This window comes from Gracilinanus agilis, chromosome 1 (assembly GCF_016433145.1).
Source record: "Gracilinanus agilis isolate LMUSP501 chromosome 1, AgileGrace, whole genome shotgun sequence".
In the NCBI taxonomy this organism is placed as follows: Eukaryota; Metazoa; Chordata; class Mammalia; order Didelphimorphia; family Didelphidae; genus Gracilinanus; species Gracilinanus agilis.
In genome coordinates this window covers 551,825,445-551,843,793 of record NC_058130.1, presented here as the reverse complement: position 1 = coordinate 551,843,793, position 18,349 = coordinate 551,825,445, and the positions used below count along the sequence as shown (strand labels likewise).

At 35.7% G+C, this 18,349-nt stretch overlaps 1 protein-coding gene across 1 annotated transcript in view; it reads left to right on the top strand.

The window, feature by feature from the left end:
* The window catches only part of L3MBTL4 (L3MBTL histone methyl-lysine binding protein 4), a 435,253-nt gene that overhangs the window by 3,890 nt on the left and 413,014 nt on the right, over positions 1-18,349 (top strand). The window contains 1 exon segment of the mRNA XM_044666781.1: positions 17,100-17,154. Within this exon segment, the coding sequence (XP_044522716.1) occupies positions 17,100-17,154 (55 nt within the window).

The following is an 18,349-nucleotide window of genomic DNA, read 5'->3' as shown; positions in this document are numbered from 1 at the left end:
CTTCCTTCCTTCCTTCCTTCCTTCCTTCCTTCCTTCCTTCCTTCCTTCCTTCCTTCCTTCCTTCCTTCCTTCCTTCCTTCCACTCTCTCTCTCTCTCTCTCTCTCTCTCTCTCTCTCTCTCTCTCTCTCTCTCTCTCTCTCTCTCTTTTTTCTTTAAAGAAAGTAAAATCACAAAATAGCGATTTGGATTTGACCTGTAATTTCACTGGTACAGGGATTTCCCAGGTCAGGAAGCATTCTCTTCCACATCTTCCCTGCAACTTAAGAGTCCCATTGAACAGTTAAATGACAGCACCACGGTCCTATGCTTAGTATTTGTTACAGGTGAAATTTGAACCCTGGTCTTTCTATGTTGAAGGATATTTTATTTTCAGATGTATAAATTATTTTTATTTCCAAAACAGCAGTAGTTTCTGTTTTTCAGTAATGAATAAAAATTGAAAATTGTAAGGATATCTTCTGAACAGGATAAATGATAGCTGATATCTGTGAAAATACATGGAGGATAAAAATATAGAATTGGGGCAGTTAGATGACACTGGATAGAGCACCAGGCTTATAGCTGGAAGGATTCAGATTCAAATCTGGCCTTAGACAATTCCTAGACAGTGAGAAAGTCGTGTATGCCTATTTTGCCTAGCTCTCTAGCCTTTTTGTCTTTGAATTGTTATTATGATAGAAAGCCACAGTTTTTATAAAAAATAGAGAATGACAAAGCAGGTTTAGCACTTAAGAGGTTGGGCCAATGGGGAGCAAGGCTTATGATTTCTGTAATTATTCTTTGTATTCCTCATCCTTTTCTTTAGATGCAAATGTGGACATTTGTGATGTTTGTTACTGTGAATGCTGGGAACCACATTTGAGGCTCCTCTTACTGTCTTCTATTACATTATTCAACTCCATATTTGGGAGAGCATAATGGTATTGGAGGTTGTGAGAGGCAGATAAGATCCTCAAATAGCCTTGTTCCATAGTTGCATAAGATATTTTTGGTGATATGAACTTTTAGGCCTCATTCAGTTTAATTCAACAAACATTAAAGAAGTAACTAGGTGGATAGAAAGTTAGATCTGGAGTTAGAAAAGACCTCAGTTCAAATCTGGCCTCACACACTTACTATCTGTGTGACTGTAGGCAGGTCTCTTAACTTCTGCTTGCCTCAGTTTCCACATCTGTAAAATGAGAATAATAATTGTATCTACCTCCCCAGGTTGTTGTGAGGATCAAATAAGATTAAAGTGCTTAGCATAATGCCCAGCACATAGAAAGACATATGTAATGATTGATTTTATTAGTATTCTTTATAAAGTGCTTTTAATATCATGATATGGATGCAAAGTATCATGACATTCACTTATTTATCTCTTAATTTATTTATTCATCATTGAGTGCCCACTGTGCACAAATCACATTGCTAATTGTTAGAGGAGACACAAAATTTGTATAAGACACTATTTTGATCATCATAACATTTATATTCTTGTAAGAGAATAAGGAGCATAAGTAATTATAATGCTCAATAATGCACTCAGGTTATTTGATAATTGTGAAAGAAAATCTTGTGTGAGATCTGAGTAGGAAAGTCACTTTAGTAACTAGAATACAATTAGGGAAAACAGTGGCAGAAACTGCATTTAAACTAGTCTTTGGCCTTTAAAAATATGGTTGGGAAATCGGCAAAGCAAGCTGGAGAATGAGGATATTGAAGCGTAAGGAACTGTGTAAACAATAGGCATGCTCCTAAGTATTTTATACTGTTTATAGTTATTTTAAATTTATTTTCCTATCTCTTCCTGTTGGGTTTTATTTGTAATTTATAGAAAGACTGCTGATATGTGTGTTTGTTTTATATTCTGCAACTTTGCTAAATTTATTGTTTCAGCTAGTTGATCAGTCAGTGGTTCTCTAAATATAGTTAAATTTTCTTTGTTAGTGTTTCACTTGGTAGACTACCAGTCAGGACTTGATTTATTGTTTTCTGTCTAGACTTTTGGAAGTGAAGGGGAGAACATGTTAATAATGCAGATTAAATTTAAAAGTGGGTTGGATGCCATCCTCTTTCTCCAGATTACTGATTGCTAAACATTTCTTGGATCCATTGTCTCCCTCTTCCCCTCAGCATTGCACAGGGGTGCTTCATTACCGACCCTTGCTTTCCTGGGGCCTGGCCCTAGGACATAGTCAGAGCCCAAACACCCCCTGGGAACAAAAATCTCTCCCTTCCCACTGAGAGTTCTTCAGGGCATACAATGGCTTTCACTCTAGGGCCTCCTTCATTGCCTTCTATCACTGCCTTCAACCACTGCTTTCTCTAACATAGCTTCTGGGACTGCACTAGATGTGCATTAGGTTGTTAATTCAAGGCATCATTTATTAGGTTTAATCCTGTGCCTCCCTCAAGGAGCTTGTGTATAACCTAGGATACTGTGCCTAGGCCCACAGTGATTAGTACACTCCTGCCTCATTCTCATCTCATCCAAGTAGTTCTGTATTCCTGACTGCCAAAGAATCAGCCCCCATCTCTATCCTCAACCTCTTGCCCTTTCAGGCCCTTCCACATTCCCTCTCTTTTCCCCACCCCTCTGGGGTTCTCCTCCCCCTTCCATTATGCTTCCTGGAGTTTCTGCTCCAAAATAAGCAAATGCATTTTCATCTTAAACTTTTTACTTTCTCTTTTCTTCTATATTCAGGCTCTTGTTGAGTTCTGGCTCTCTCTGTGCACCCTTCTGATGACCCTTCTTCCATTACCATACCTTTTTTTTTACTCAGACCCTCAAACAACCCTCCTCTGACTAGCTTAATGGTCACTTTGTAGTAACCACCACTCCTGACTTCCTGTAACCTCTGTCAAATTTTCTCCCTACTGCCTTTTCTAAGAAACAGTTTCTCTTTTGTGGGCCATTAAACCAAATTTACCCCTCCATCAAGATTCTTCTCATTGAAATCTGTAATGCCCACAACTTTGCCTTTCTTCCTTTAATGCTTGTCTCACATGTCTTTCTCTTCTACATCCCAACTGCTCCTCTCACACTAACTGGCTTCAATATATGTATGGATTTCCCCCCCCCCACCCCAACCCCAAATTCCCAACTTAATAGAATACCCAGTTCCTATGATGTTTTGCTTTGTTCTACCTCAGTTCTACATGGAGATGATCCTTTCCTTGATCTTGCTGATTCTGACAAGTCTTCCACTTCTGTGTTCATAAAGTCTGAAATTCCTTTCTCTGGTGATGATTTTTTAAATCATTCCATCTTTCCCTCTCTATCTTAGGACTCCTAATTCTATCCTTTGTCCTTACTGTGATCTCCATTTCTTTTAACCTTCAGTCTTTCCCAGGCCATTGTTATGTTTAAAATTAATATCTACCATGTTCCTATTTTATATAAAGTTTATTAATAATTACTTGAAATAGAAAAGATAGATAAGCACAGATTTAAAGTTTCTTACTCTGTCTGTTTGACCACATGTAGCTCAGCCTTGCAAGATTCTCCATTTGTCCTCCTGCTTGCTCTCTGAAGTCCTGAGCCAAAAAGACCTAGGTGGGCTCCACCCAAACCCCTTTATCATGTAGCTAATGGGATGGACCTGGTTGGTAATCCAGGAGGGGGGAGGAGATGAAATTCCCTCTGCCCACCATCATTCCAGTAGCTATACTTTGTTCTTCTATCTCAGCTTCATTGGTGAATCCTTTCAAACTGTACTATAGCTTCTATATTCAAAGCTCTCCCCATGTATCCTGTCTCTAATTAAGAACCCCACCACTGGAATACTCTCATCATCTGCCTTCTTTACTACAGTGCTCAACAGAGCTGGAGGAAATCACTAACTATATTGAAGGGGTTCACTGCACATTTATATACTCTGAGCTCAGCTGTGTACTCACTGTCACCAGGCATATGCTTTCTTCTCTCTTTGTTTAGCTAACCCATATCCCATAGAGACTGCCACAGAACTTCCCGTCTTGCCATAAGCCTCCCAGTGCACTCATTTCCCCCAACTTCTCAGCCAAGGGACACTTAGCTTTTATTTCTCTGAAAATGCTGAGACCATTTTCTGAGAGCTTCTCTCTCATCTCCTCATTCAGACATTTTTACTCATCTCCTCCTTCGCTCTGATCTTTGGATTCTCTCTACCCAAAACTCATGTACAATGGAGCTCTACCTCCTGGCTTCTTCAGCAGGTCCTTTACAGTGTCATCTAATTTAGTAATACTAAGTCGTCAGGATTCTAATTCCAATTATCCTGTCTGTATCTTGTCTGTGCGTAATTGTTTGCGTGTTTTCTCCTCCATCAGTCTGTGACCTCCTTAGAAGCAGGGACTATTTTTTGCCTTGTATCCCTAACATGTAGCACTGGTGTTCCTGACATAAAGTCAATACTTAATAAATGCTTATTGACTAAATAATCAATCTAAGTAATCAATTATTACTTTTGGCAAAGAAAGTCAGAGAATACCTTAAAATCATTTTATATCAGATCAGATTCTTCTTATATTAAAATTTTGATTTTTCTATTTGGAGGATTGTAGTTAGTACACTGGAAAGAACATTAGACTTAGGACTAAAGATGGTTGGGATTTATTTCATATTATACCACTCAGTTGTGCTGTAACGTTGGGATAGTCAATAACTTTTGAATTCAGTAAGGTTTTGTTAAGCATAATGATAAGTTCCTAATTGTATGCAACCATTTAAGGTTTGTAAATAAGTGTGTGTGTGTGTGTGTGTGTGTGTGTAGTTATGAGCTCCTTGATGTTATGGATTGTTTTTGCTTTTCTCTATATCCCCAGACCTTGATGTTGTCCCTAGCCCATAATAGGTCCTTAAAAGTGCTTATTATCTGACTGTTTGTTAAGCATCTGTGATAGGGGAACCTATCATCGCTAAGAAATTTATGAAAGAAAAAGACATTGCCCTTTTTTCAGGAGGTTTATATACTACTGTGGGACTCTGAATTCTTTATCTGTAAAATGGAGAAGATTTGGATCATTTTTTTTGCTAAGATTCTTTTCTGCAGTTCACTTCTGATACATCTAGAATATATTCTAAATTTCATTATTGGTGTTAGGCTTTTTGCCATTTACAATGTCCATTCTTATTAGTCGAAAATAACATATTATTCTAAATAATAGACTCACATCTGTTGATCTCATTCTCTGATGAAAAGAAGTTCAATTGTATTTGGCTTTATTTTGATTCTTTGAAATATTGGTAATTATTAATAATTTATCTTTCATGTATATAATTAAATGGCTTTTTTTTAGCTCAGATGTCCTCTAATTAGAAAAAAACCACAGAAAATGAAACGAATTAACAATTGATTCTTCTTGACATTTTATTTTGAGGGCAAAAATACCATTCAGGTTAAATTTGAGATACATGTTCATGAACTTTAATGTTAGCATCTGTCTTTGAATGTTTCTTAATCAGTCATATTGGCCAGTATTTAAGTGTATAATATCTCTCTATAACACTTTTAAGAAATAAGTTTTGATTGATATCTTTTTATAGTTTTATTTTTAATATATTATTAAGGCATATTTATGTGGAAGGCAGTACCTTGTGGCTAAGTTTGAAAAATCCCAACCTAGACTTCACTTGAATGTGTCACCTAATTTTTCAGCCATCATCCATCCTTAGAATTGGTTTCTTTGGTACTAGTGGGTTGTGTATGAAAACATATGTAAGGTAATGGGGTCACCAGGGATATTACAATAACCTAAGTGGTTTGTGGGAACACACTCTAGGATTTATGAGAGTCTGGACCAGGGTGAAGAGACCAGAGTTTACTGGATCTCCACAGGAATGGCAGTTGATCTTAACTGTCACCCAGCTTCCACTAGACCAGAGTATAGTAACAGGCTAACAAGGTAAAAGGGACTTAACAGCTTTAATTATGTTAGACTAAAAGGTGGGAAAGGATTTCTATACTTAAAATCTAAAGGATAAAACCACAGGGCAATGGGAGGACTTATTCTACTCTTATCTAAGTGATCTAAACTAACACGGCCCAAGGAGCTGTAAATGGAGTCTCTGGGTTTCTGCCCCAAACCTGGAACCTGCCAGGCTTGAACACAGGTAGGGCTTTTGTGGCTTTGGGATTCTCACTGCAATCCACTGATGATCTCTGGATGCCAAGAGTTAAAGTTGTCTCAGGCACCAAGTAGTAAGGGTTATGCTTGAAGCACTGTCCTCCAGTACTCAAACTTCACCTCTTCTCTTGGCTCTGTAGATCTTGTCCTTTTGCTAGATGCCACACCACACAGGATCCCAGGGGAAATCAGGATGTCCTTTGCTCTGAGGTCTCCCAGGCTGGCAACAGTTTTGCCCACCACTAATGGAGTCCACACTCGGGGCACAGACTTCTTCCTCCTTCATTCCAACCTGGAATTCCCAGCTTCAGCTCCTTCCTGCTAGGTACAACTTAATTCCTAATAACTAGCTAATCTCATTTTACTCATAACAGTTGATAATTAGGAAAAGAAGACATTCAAAGGAATTTCATGGATAATAATATTTGGATAGGTTTGGAAAGGACTTTACATTCATTACCTCATTTAGTCTTCACAAGAACCTGTGAAGCAGGTGTTTCATATTATACCCATTGAACAGATGAGATTGAGGATGAATGAGCTTCAGTGTCCATGTTCACACACTGACTCAGTGTCTGAGGCAGGATTTGAATTCTGATCTTCCTGACTCTAGGTAGGTCCAGTACTTTATATACTGTGACACTTAATTTGCTGTATTCAGGATTTAAGGATGGTCTTGATACAAAGATATAATACCCCTTACACATACTCAAATAAATGTTGATTTTATGTGTGACAAATAATGGTTTACATGATGTGGATATTAAATGCGAATTCTAATAAAATAAAAAAATAATTATTTAGAACACTTGTTATATGCATTTTTTAAAATAGCTAGATAATGCTGTGGATAGAACGCCAGGTCTGGAGTCAGGAATTCCTGAGTTCAAATCCAACCTGAGACACTAGCTATGTGACCCTAGTCAAGTCTCTTAACTCTTTTTACCTCAGTTATCTCATTTGTAAAATGAGCTGGGGAAGTTAATGACAAACTACTCCAGTATCTTCACCAATAAAATCCCCCACAAGGTTACAAAGTGTCAGACACCCCTTACAGACTCAACAACCTTTTAAAGACTTTGTGAGATATAGACAATATAATTATTATTATTATCATCTTCAATGAGCTTGTAATATATTCAGGCATTAGTGTGTGTGTGTGTGTGTGTGTGTGTGTGTGTGTGTGTGTGTGTCTGAGATTGTAATTAAAAGACTTAACAATGATGAGGGGAAGGTAGAAAAAAGCAGGAAAAAAAAAGGATAGAGGAAATTGCCTTCCAAATGAAATACAAGAAAAAAACACATGAAAAGACTGATTAGAGAGTAGGAGGAAAACCAGGAAAGGATATATCATGTTGAGGGAGAAAAGGAAGGGGATAACATCGAGATCCAAAGAGTTGGTTTTTGCAGAGAAAACCATTCAGGAAGGTGAAGACCAAGAAATGGCCGTTGACTTTGGGAATCAGCCAGCAACTTGAAGAGTACCAGGAGAGCAATGAGGACAAGAATCATATTGGATGGAACTATGAGAACATTCTGAGTGATGAAGTAGAGGCAGCATTACATTTGGAATAGGTTTTAAAGAAGTTTGTCAAAGAGAGGGAAGAGATGAGACAATACCTTGAGGGCATGGTGATACAGTACTGAAGGAAGCTTTGATTTTTGTGTGTGGTAAGTGGAAAGAACCAGTGAGGGAGAGAGAGGGAAAATGCCAGAAAATGATCGAAGTTGGGAATCAAGAATACATGGAAATGTTAATTATAAGGAGTAAAGAGTTCAGGTGAAGATATCACATAGTTTTGAAGTAGAGAAGAGAGGAATTGATAAAAATTCTTACTGGTTCATTTCTAAATTCTTATAAAGTCAAGGTTGGAGCTGAAAACTGAGAAGGAGAGGGCAGGACTTTGAATTTAAAAAAAATACTTAGTACTGGATCAGTAAAAGTTGAAATTTTTTGGTTGTCACCAATCACAAACGTCAGTTTCTTCATCTAGAAAATAAAAGGATTGTCCTATATGGCATTTAAGGTATTAGGGAAACTGAGATACAGTCTGGTAGAAATTAGGCTTAGATTCACATTTTCTTCCATATTCTACAAAATTGATAGAATGTGAGATATTATCAGTCAGCATAAACTTAGAAGATAATATATACCTTTCACAGGTAAGGATAAGAGATGAATTCTTAACCAAACAAGAATTAGAGACAGCTACAAAAGATGAGAATTTTAATTATATGAAATTAAAAAACTTTTTCATCAACTAAATTCATGTATGTAGAATAACAGAAGTGGTTGAGCAAAGGAAAAAATTTGTTTTAAATATCACATAAAAAGTTTTTAAGATAGACAACAAATCACATATATTCATATATGTTTCTAAGAGATACACACACACACACACACAGGCACCAATGTGTGCTCATTACTTTAAAATATCTCATTTGATCCTCTATTATTATTCTTATTTTTAGTTGAGGAAGCTGAGGCAGAGAGAGGTTAAGTGATTTGCCCAGGGTTATTAATGTCTATCTGAGATTGTATTTAAGGTTGAGTTCTATTGGCTGCAGCCCCAGCTTCCTATCTGCTGGAGCACTGTCCTGCCTTTAATAGATAGAAGCAGATGTATCAACAGGTCTGAAAAGAATTGGAAGCTTACTCATAAAAAAATGCACTATCACTAATAAAATTAATGTAGATTTAGCATAATTCTTTACCAGACTTAAGAGTATATTTTATTTGAACTTAATCTTGACTAGTCTTATTATTTATATGATCTTGACTTGTAGTGTGGTTTTGGAAACATTTTGATTTTTCATATGTTTATATTTATTTTCATGTTGTGTCCTTTGTATGTGAGTGGAACTATAATCAATGGCTTACATGAAGTGCCTAAATATTTTCAAGACTTTTCACACCCATCCTGATTTTATTTTTACAATAACTCTTGGCCCAAGTGTTTTTGAAACCTGAGAAATTTAATCTTCCACTGATGAAAAGATTTACTAATATCATGCTGAATTTTTGCCTTTTTTTGTATACCCAGAACTTAACATAGTTCTGGGCATAAAATAAGTGCTTAATACACATTTGTTGATTTGTTACTTTGGTATCAATGAGCCAGCTAGTGATAAAACACAGGCTCCATACATAAAACATTGAAAAAGACTCATAACACTTATATGATAGGACATATACAAAATTTAAAAAAAATATCATTAAGTATTTGCTAAGTACTCATACTGCTTAAAGAGCATAACATCTATTTTAAGGAAGTTTCTATAGTGACTTTGCTATTGGATCAAGCACATATCCTTATAACTTAATTTAATCCTTAGAATATTAACCCCAAATCAGTATGTGTCCATTTCCCTGACTTTATGATTCAAGTTTTTAGTGAGCAATGAAGATAACTATTCAGCTCCTTTGAGTTTATAGATTTTAAGCCGGTGGTTTTTTGATTTTATTATATACATCTTCAGTTCAGCAAGACTGAATAACTGTATCAGAGGTGGAGTGGGGAAAGGGGAATCTATACTTTAGCCCTATATATAGGCATCTGGATGGTACAGTGAATAGAGTGCCAGCCCTGGAGTCAGGAGAATTTGAATTCAAATATGACCTCAGACACTTACTAGCTCACTAAACCCTGTTTGCCTTAGTTTCCTCATTTGCAAAATGAGGTAGAGAAGGAAATGGCAAACTACTCCAGTATCTTCGCCAAGACAACTCCAAATGGGGTTATAAAGAGTTAGATATGACTAATACACTAAACAACAACTGTTGAGAAATCTTACAGTCTGTTTCTATTAATGTTTTTCAACATCATTCAAGAAATGCTAATAATAGCAATAAGGTAGAAAAGGCATAAAAAGTAGGGAAAGAGGAGAGACAATGTTTTCCTGCTTCCTTATGACCTGATAGTTTATTGATAAAATTTTAGAGTCAGGAAAGGAAGCAATTGAAATGCTCCTTCAGTAAAGTAATAGGATACAAAATAAATGCACAAAAGCTAACAGTATTTCTGTATAGCAAAATTGAGATGTAGGAAGAAATAGTAAAAAGAGAAGTCATGTTCAAAACAACCACAGGTATAACCTATATTAGACTATTTACTGCTTCTGGGGAGAGGGGGAAGGAAGGAAAGAGGAAGATAATCTGAGTTGGAAAATGCCAGAAATCTCAAAAATTGTTACTACTTGTAATTGAAAAAAACTTCTTAAAGCTAAAAAATAGTCCCAAACTTAAGAATTCATACACTCTCCTAAAGTCAAATTACCGTAGCACACTCAAGACAACTATAGATATAATTACAAAATGCTCTTTAAAGAAACAAAGAATGCTCTAAATAACTGGAGGATTTCAATGCTCCTGTCTGGGCCAAGATAGGAGAGGAGTAGCTAGACAGCAGTTTATCTAAAAAAGATGTTGGAGGTTTTAAAGGTATGCTATAGGGCATTAATTATAGCTAATATTAACTTAGGTTACACCAAGAGAATAAAATTATCCAGGACAGGGCAAATAAATGTGCTTTCCTTTGATTATACCACATCTGAAGTATTGCACTCAGTTTGGGTACCATGTTTTAAGACATTAATAAATTAGAGAGAATATAGAAGCGGCAGCTAGAATGTTGAAAAATCATGTGTGTATGTGTGGGTATATGTATGTATTTGTGCATGAATTCTTCTCTCCTTTGGCCAGTTTAGATGAGAGTGAGGTTCATGTGTTGCTGACTCTCCCCATTCCCTCTACTTGTTGTATAGACTTCTACTTTTAAACTCAATTTTTGAGATATAATTTCCTCTGTTCTCCTTTTTCTTAGCATCCTAGTGTATTCTCCTCCCCTTCCTATTCTTTTAAGATTATCAAAACATAACAGGATCACTTCCACATCTTTTGTATGATTAGATTCTAACATGGTTTCTGATGATAACCAAGTTCTAAGGCAGTATATGTAGTTCCTCGTAGAGGAAGGTAAATAGTTTAATTTTGTTTGGTCTTTTATTATTGACTTTCCATGTTTATCTTTTTATACTTATCTTTTTCTCTAATATTTGAAAGTCTACCTAGCTTTGTCTTTTTCATATAGAATGCTGGGAAGTTTTCTATTTAATTAAAGCTAGATTTTTTTTCTCTTATAGAATTTTATTCAGTTTTGTTGGGTAAATTCTTGGTTATAAACCTAGATCTTTGCTTTTTGGAGTAGCATATTCCACGTTCTTTGTTTTGATCTTGACTATGTTGCATTGGTACTTGAATATTATAGTTCTGGTTATTTGTAGCATTTTAAATTTTTAATTATTTTGACCTAGAAACTCTGGAATTTGTGTATACAATTCCTGGAGGTTTTAATTTTGAGTTTTTTAAAAATTTTATTTCCAAGAAATGACTGATACCTCATTTTCCTTTCTCTTCCTCCTTCTCCTCCTCCTCCTTCTCCTCCTCCTCCTCCTCCTCCTCTTCCTCCTCTTTCTTACTCCTCCTCCTCCTCCTCCTCCTCTTTCTCTTTCTCTTGCTCTTCCTCCTCCTCCTCTTCTTTCTCTTCCCCTTCTCCCTTTATCTCCCTTTTTCTCCATTCTCTGTCCTTCTCTTCCCTCCTTCCTCTTCTTCCTCTTCTTCCTCCTCCTTTTAGAAAAATATTTCTTGATGTCTTCTGGAGTCATTAGCTTCTCTTTGGTCAATTCTATTTTATATAAAGTTATTTTCTTGGGTAAGGTTCTGTACCTCTTATTCTAAGCTATTAATTCTTTTTATCATATCTTTCTTCCCTAGCTTTCATTTTTTCCCCTCCTCTGTTTTTGTTTTTTAAATAATTTTTAAAAATCTCTTTTTTTAAACTCTTGCTTTAATTCTTCCTAAAATTCTGGTTTTGTCTCATGTACAAGCAGTATTTTTATTTAAGACTGCTTGTAGATGTGTTTGACCCATTCTATTCTTGGTTTTTATTTTAAGGTTCTCTGTCTCTGTAATAGCTCTTTATAGTGTGATCCCCCCTAATACCCCTCCCCACTTTTTTTGTTTGGCTTATGTTAACCTAAATCTTCTCTATCAACTTTATGTTGGCTCTGAACTTTGCATGCTTTTGGAGATAATACCTGGGCTAAGCAATAGGTTTGGTAGGGAATTAGACTCTACTTACTGCTATTATTTCCTCAGTCTCTTAATTTTAGTGCTTTCCTTCTCTTAATTATTCCCTGTTTTTCCTGTATATAGCTTGTTTTGTACATATTTGCTTTTTTTCTTACCTCTTCCATTTATGAACAAGATCCTTGAAGGCAGAGTCTATTTTTTGTCTTTTTTTGTATGCTTAGCACTTAACACAGTGCCTGTTACATGGTATACATGTAAATTATTGATTGACTGCCATTGCTGTCCCTTCTCCTCATCATATTCTTATATTTCATCTGCTTTATTCATATTTTCTCTATCATTTTCTTATATCTAGGTAATCAACATAACAATAAATAAAGCCTTGATTTACAGCACTTGGTGATTTCTAAGTTGAATTCTCATGTTGCAAGTTTAATTATTCAGCTTTCTGCTATAAGCTGCTTCCAACTCACCCTTGAATATCATGGACTATTTAATGTTCTATAGAAAAAGATGAATATGAGGAATACAAAGAATCATGCAAACACTTAAAGGAATTAATACAAGAGAAAGTAAGAAGAATCATGAAAACAATATAAATAATGGCTCCAACATTGTAAGAGGAAGAAACAAAGAAATAACTGAACCTAATGCTGTGAAATTTTAATGACCTAGCTTGGTCATCCAAAAAGTGAAATGAGAATGCTTCTCCATATCTCTTTATACAGGTCAGGAGACTATGTATGGAAAACTGCATTTGATATCAGATTTAGTTGATTGGCCAGTCCCTTTGTCTGAACTTGTCCCCCTCCCCCCCCCTCTAGTTTTATCCTTTGTTTAGAAGAGATGACTTTTTGGGAGGGAAAGGGAAGAAAGACATGTTGGGAAATGTTTATGAAAAACAAAGATATATCTTAAAATTCATCAGATCAGCATATTTAACATAGTTTAGTTTTAGTTACACTTTATTGTGAGGATATTGAAAATGAGTTTTCAGTGTTTTATGTATGGAGCCTGTGTCTTATCATTATCTGGGTCATTGATACCGAAGTAACAAATCAACTAACATGTATTGAGCTCTTACTGTGTGCCAGGCACACAGTAAGGCACTATATTAAATTCTGGGCATACAAAGAAAGGCAAAACTTTAGCTTGATATTAGTAAATTTTCTAATCTGTGGGAGATCCTCTTTCTCAGGGAGGTAAAAAGCACAAAGGAACTTTTATTTCCAAGATGGTGACTTGAAATTGGCAAGTAAAAATGAAAAGCTTTAAATTCTTTTATTTTCTTTCATCCAATTTGAATTCATGACCAGTGAAATGTAGAAGCTGGTTAATTAGAAAAAATAATATTCTGTGACACTAAAAGATTAGGATGAAGTATAGGCAATTGAGGGTAAAGAACATTAAACTATTAGGATTGTTTTCTCTGTTTGCTAAACCTCTTTTTCAAATAGTTGGATTATAAATCAGTGCATAGAAATTTTCATGCAGAACATTTTTATTTATCTTAAATTTATTTTAAGGTACTTTATTATGCAATCATATTTACTCTTTCCCATATTTTTCTTAGGTAGGGGTACACTGAGTTTTCAGTTTTCAAAATTTAACTTTTTCATCCTTTGTGATTTGATTGTATTTGTTCCTTATTAACCTTTAGGTATTATACCTATTTGGTAGGATATGCACAAAACTAAATCCTCATTTTTTTCTCTTTTAAAAATGATTCTTTTAAAAATTAATTACAGCATGGATTTATGACATGTAGATGTATGAAATAAGCAATTATCTTTTCAAATTTTATAAAATTATCCAACAAGGGGGATTAATTGATGATAACAGCAGTGTAAATTATTCTGAAATTCAAAATTATGCTCAGTTTTCTGGCTTGTGTGAAGCCCATTACAACTCTGCAGATGAAATTCATTTGTTCCACAAATATTTATAAAGAGCCTCCTTTGTACAAAGAATTCTATTAGGAGCTGGTGAGATACAAATATGAATTAAAGCTTAGTTCTTGAATTTTACCTTGTAGTTTTCTTTACATTCTCTTATCTCCTTCCCTGGATTGTTTTTTGGTTTGTTTTCATAAGGTGCTTTTGTAAACCTACAAACGCTATGTGAAGGACCTATTTATTCATTAATTTTTATTGAAAATCCTTACTTTCCATCTTAGAATTGATACTAAGTATTGGTTCCAAGGTAGAAGAGGCTAGGAAATTGGGATTAAGTGATTTTCCTGGCGTCACACAGTAAGTATCTGAGATCAGATTTGAACCTAGAATCTACCACCTCTAGGCTGGGTTAGTAGATTTGAAGCTAGATTGCAGAGGGCCTTGACTGCCAGACTAGGAAGTTATACTATTTTATTTATAATTTGGAATTGCTGAATGGTCTGGAACAGGTCAAGAATATGATCATAGTTGTTCATTAGGCAATAACAAGAATGATTTCAGCAGTGAGAGATGACAGAGTGTTCAGTGTGCTAGGAGGTAATAGAGGGGAAATTCAGAAGAGGTACAACCAATAGGATTTGGCACTAACCCGGGGCACCTAGATAGTGCAGTGGATAGAATGCCAGGCTTGAAGTTAGGAAGACCTTAATTGAAATCTATGCTCAGACACTTACTAGCCCTGGGACCCTGGGCAAGTCACTTAACTCCTTTTCTCTCCAATGAGCTAGAGAAGGAAATGGCAAACCACTCCAGTGTCTTTGCCAAAAAAAACCAAAACACAAATAGGGTCAGGAGGTATCAGACAGGATTGAAATGAATGAACAACAAAAACAACAATAGCAAGCTAACTCAATGTTTGGGGTAAGAGAGAAGGAAGGAATAAAAGGAAACTTTCCTACCTGTTGAGCTTTAAAGGTTGGTGTGAAAAGCTAGGTGTAATTATAGTTGTTTATTTGCTTAATAGCATCACCATTCTCCCAGGAATCCAGGCTCAAAATCATCTTTTACCCTGCCTTTTCCTTCTTCCTCTTACATTCTGCTAGTTGTGAAGTCCTCATAGTCCATTTTATCTTCACAATATCTCTTCTTTCTTATTCCCATGGCACAGCCCTTATTCCATTGCTTTTTCATCAATTGCCTAGATTCTTTTAATAGGATTTGCTCATTTTAGTAATAAAAAATTAAATAATATTATTTTAAATAATAATTGTAAGGTTCTTCCTTCATATTGGTGCCAAAGTAGTCTTCTTAGTGTAACAGCTCTGAGTAGCACAGCTTTTTAGACAAAATACTGGATTTGGAGTCAAGAGAACCCAGGTTCAGATCCCAGTTCAGCTACTTGCTATCTGCATGATCTTACTCATTTCATTCTACCTTAGTTTTTTCATCTGCAATTTGAGAACATGAGAGTAATATGAGATTTGTATAATGTTACCTCAACTTTAAGTCTTGTGCCATTTTCCTTAGCAAAAAAATCCTTTGCTGCCTATTTCCTATCAGAAAAAAATACTTTTTTTAAGTTTAGCATTAAAGACTCAGGCAATGAGGTGGCACAATGGATAGAGTCCCAGGCCTAGTGTTAGCAAGGCTCATCTTCTTGAGTTCAAATCTGGCCTCAGATGTTACTAGCTGGGGGTTTCTGGGCAAGTTTCTTAACCCTGTTGGCCTCAGTTTCCTCATCTTTCAAAGAACTTGGAGAAGGAAATGGCAAACCCCTGCAATATCTGGGCCAAGAAAACTCTAAAGGGGATCAGGAAGAGTCAGATATTACTAAAACACTAGAAAATCTCTTAATCTTTCTCAATAGTAGTTTCCTATAGAATAGGGATAATAATAATAATAGCACCTACTTAAAGGATTCTTGTGTAAATCAAATGGAATAATGTATATACAGTCCTTGCAAATGTTAAAGGACTGTGTAAGTGGGAACTCCAATTATAACTTGGAACAATTCTGAGATTAAAATGTTCCTTAAAGATTGGTCATGTGTTTGTAATGGTTGTACATTTGCATTGGGTGAAGATATATGGGATTGGATTAGAGGCCTGTACTTTGAAAACGAGCCCATTATTTCACAGACCATTGATAGTTCTAGATGATGTAGAATTTGCCATGGGAGAAAAGCTTGCTGTTTACATTGTGATGCCACTTATCTCTTCTCCTACTTTTCCTTCCTTCCTTCCTTCCTTCCATCCATCTTTATTAATTTGTTTGTTTATTTATTTATTTTCCTTCCCGATGTCTGCCACACAGATTTGTCTATATAAACATATTATATAAGATCCTTATAATAGATCAGATGTCTTTTAGCTTTCATTTGTCTTTTGGTTTTGTTACTGTTGGGGATAGGGAGACATAGGGAAGGGAGAGAAGCATGGACAACTAATTATATTCATGTAGGAGATTCCTAGAGAAGAAATTCCTTCTACCAATGCAGCTGCAATACTTCCCTTACTGATAGTCTTAGATGATTTCCTGGGAGTCCTGAGAGGTTAGATTAATTTCTCAGAGCTCTACAATTGGTATGTATCACAGGAGGCCCTAAACCCAGGTAACATATTGGTATTGCATTGAACTGAGAGTGGTTATTAGCTGTTACATAGCTGAAAATACCTTCTGAAATAAGAGAAAATTAGTAGGTAGGTCACATGGAATATTTTATTGATTTCCAAAGACATTTTTGTAATATCCTCTTTGTCTTGTCAACTCTCAGAAATCATACATTTGTAATGTTGTAGATTATTGAATATTTCAAGAACCAAAACTAGAGCAATCTATAGCTTCCACTTTAGTCAAATATATTGAGCCAGGACATTAGCTGGCAAACCATGTAGGTTATAGTGCCCATGGGGGGTAAACTGATGCTTCCTGTTTCCTGGATTACATAGGAAATGTGGTGGTTAATGTTCCTAATAATGAATCAAAGTGCTCTCTAAACTAAAAGTTTTCTGTCCCATAGGAACAAGCCAAAGATGACAAGAAACCGAAGAATGGCATGACCACTTCTTTTTATGGTAACTATATTTATCTTCTTCAAAGTTTAACTCCATAGTGAGTCATAAAATCCAAATGGAATTGTTTAACCAAACAACAGTTTGGATGTTTACCAGTTTTGGTTAAAATATGGTTGCATATATGTCAGTACTTCAGGAGATGCCTGGTTCCTTCCATTTGTGTAAATTACAGCTCATCCATGCCTTTTCCTGTGGTTTAATTGCTTTCCATGATTTTCTATATATTCCCTGTTGAATTAGTCCCATTTAGACATGTGGATATAATGTAGAAACAAAAGGTGGTCAGGTAATCCTATTCATGTTATGAATTTCCCGTATTTAGTGGTAAATGCCTCTTGAAGTGATTTTTGTGGTAAGTTTGCATTTATACTTGAAAAGTAAAAAAGAGTTCCTACAGAAAACTTGGATAACTAAATAAGATTTACTGAGGGATATTCTTTGTAGCAGCCAGGTTGCATAGTAGGTAGAGCACCACGCTTAGAGTCAGGAAGACTTATCTCCCTCAGTTTAAATCTGGTCTTAAACACTTCCTAGCTGTGTGGCTTAGGGCAAATCACTTAACTCTGGTTGCCTCAGTTTCCTCATATGTAAAATGAGCTGGAGAAGGAAATGGCAAACCACTCCAGTATCCTTGCTAAGAAAACCCTAAATGGGATCATGAAAAGTTGGACATGACTGAAAAATGGCTGAAAATTCTTTAAAGCTGAATCTTTAGCCAGTATTGGGAGAATTGGAGATACTGTAAGTTTTCCATTCAGTGTCTTCCTGTGTTTCATGTAGATTGGTTAGTTATGATTTTATGCCATTGATGGGGTTGGCCCAATAACCAAGAGGGCTTCTTAGATTTCCCTTTTTGAAAAAGTAGGATCTTATTTCAGACATGTATCCAATCTTTTTCACTTTTATTTCTCTTTTTCCAAGGGTTGTTAAGGCATTGATTTGTAGGGATATAAAGTTGTCAGCTGTTACCTCTGTTCTTAGATCAAAGTTCTAGGACTCTGATCATTTTAATTAGGTGAGGTAGTCGGAGTAAAGGAAGGAAAGAAGATAGCGGAGAGAGTTTTACTTATCCCAAGACTGACTTCATAAATTTATCAGGGTCATTCTTCTAAACATCAGATCTTGTGCTCATGAACATGGCTGTACTCTTTGAAATATTGACCTATTAATCACCTAGAGTCTAGGACCTTATGTT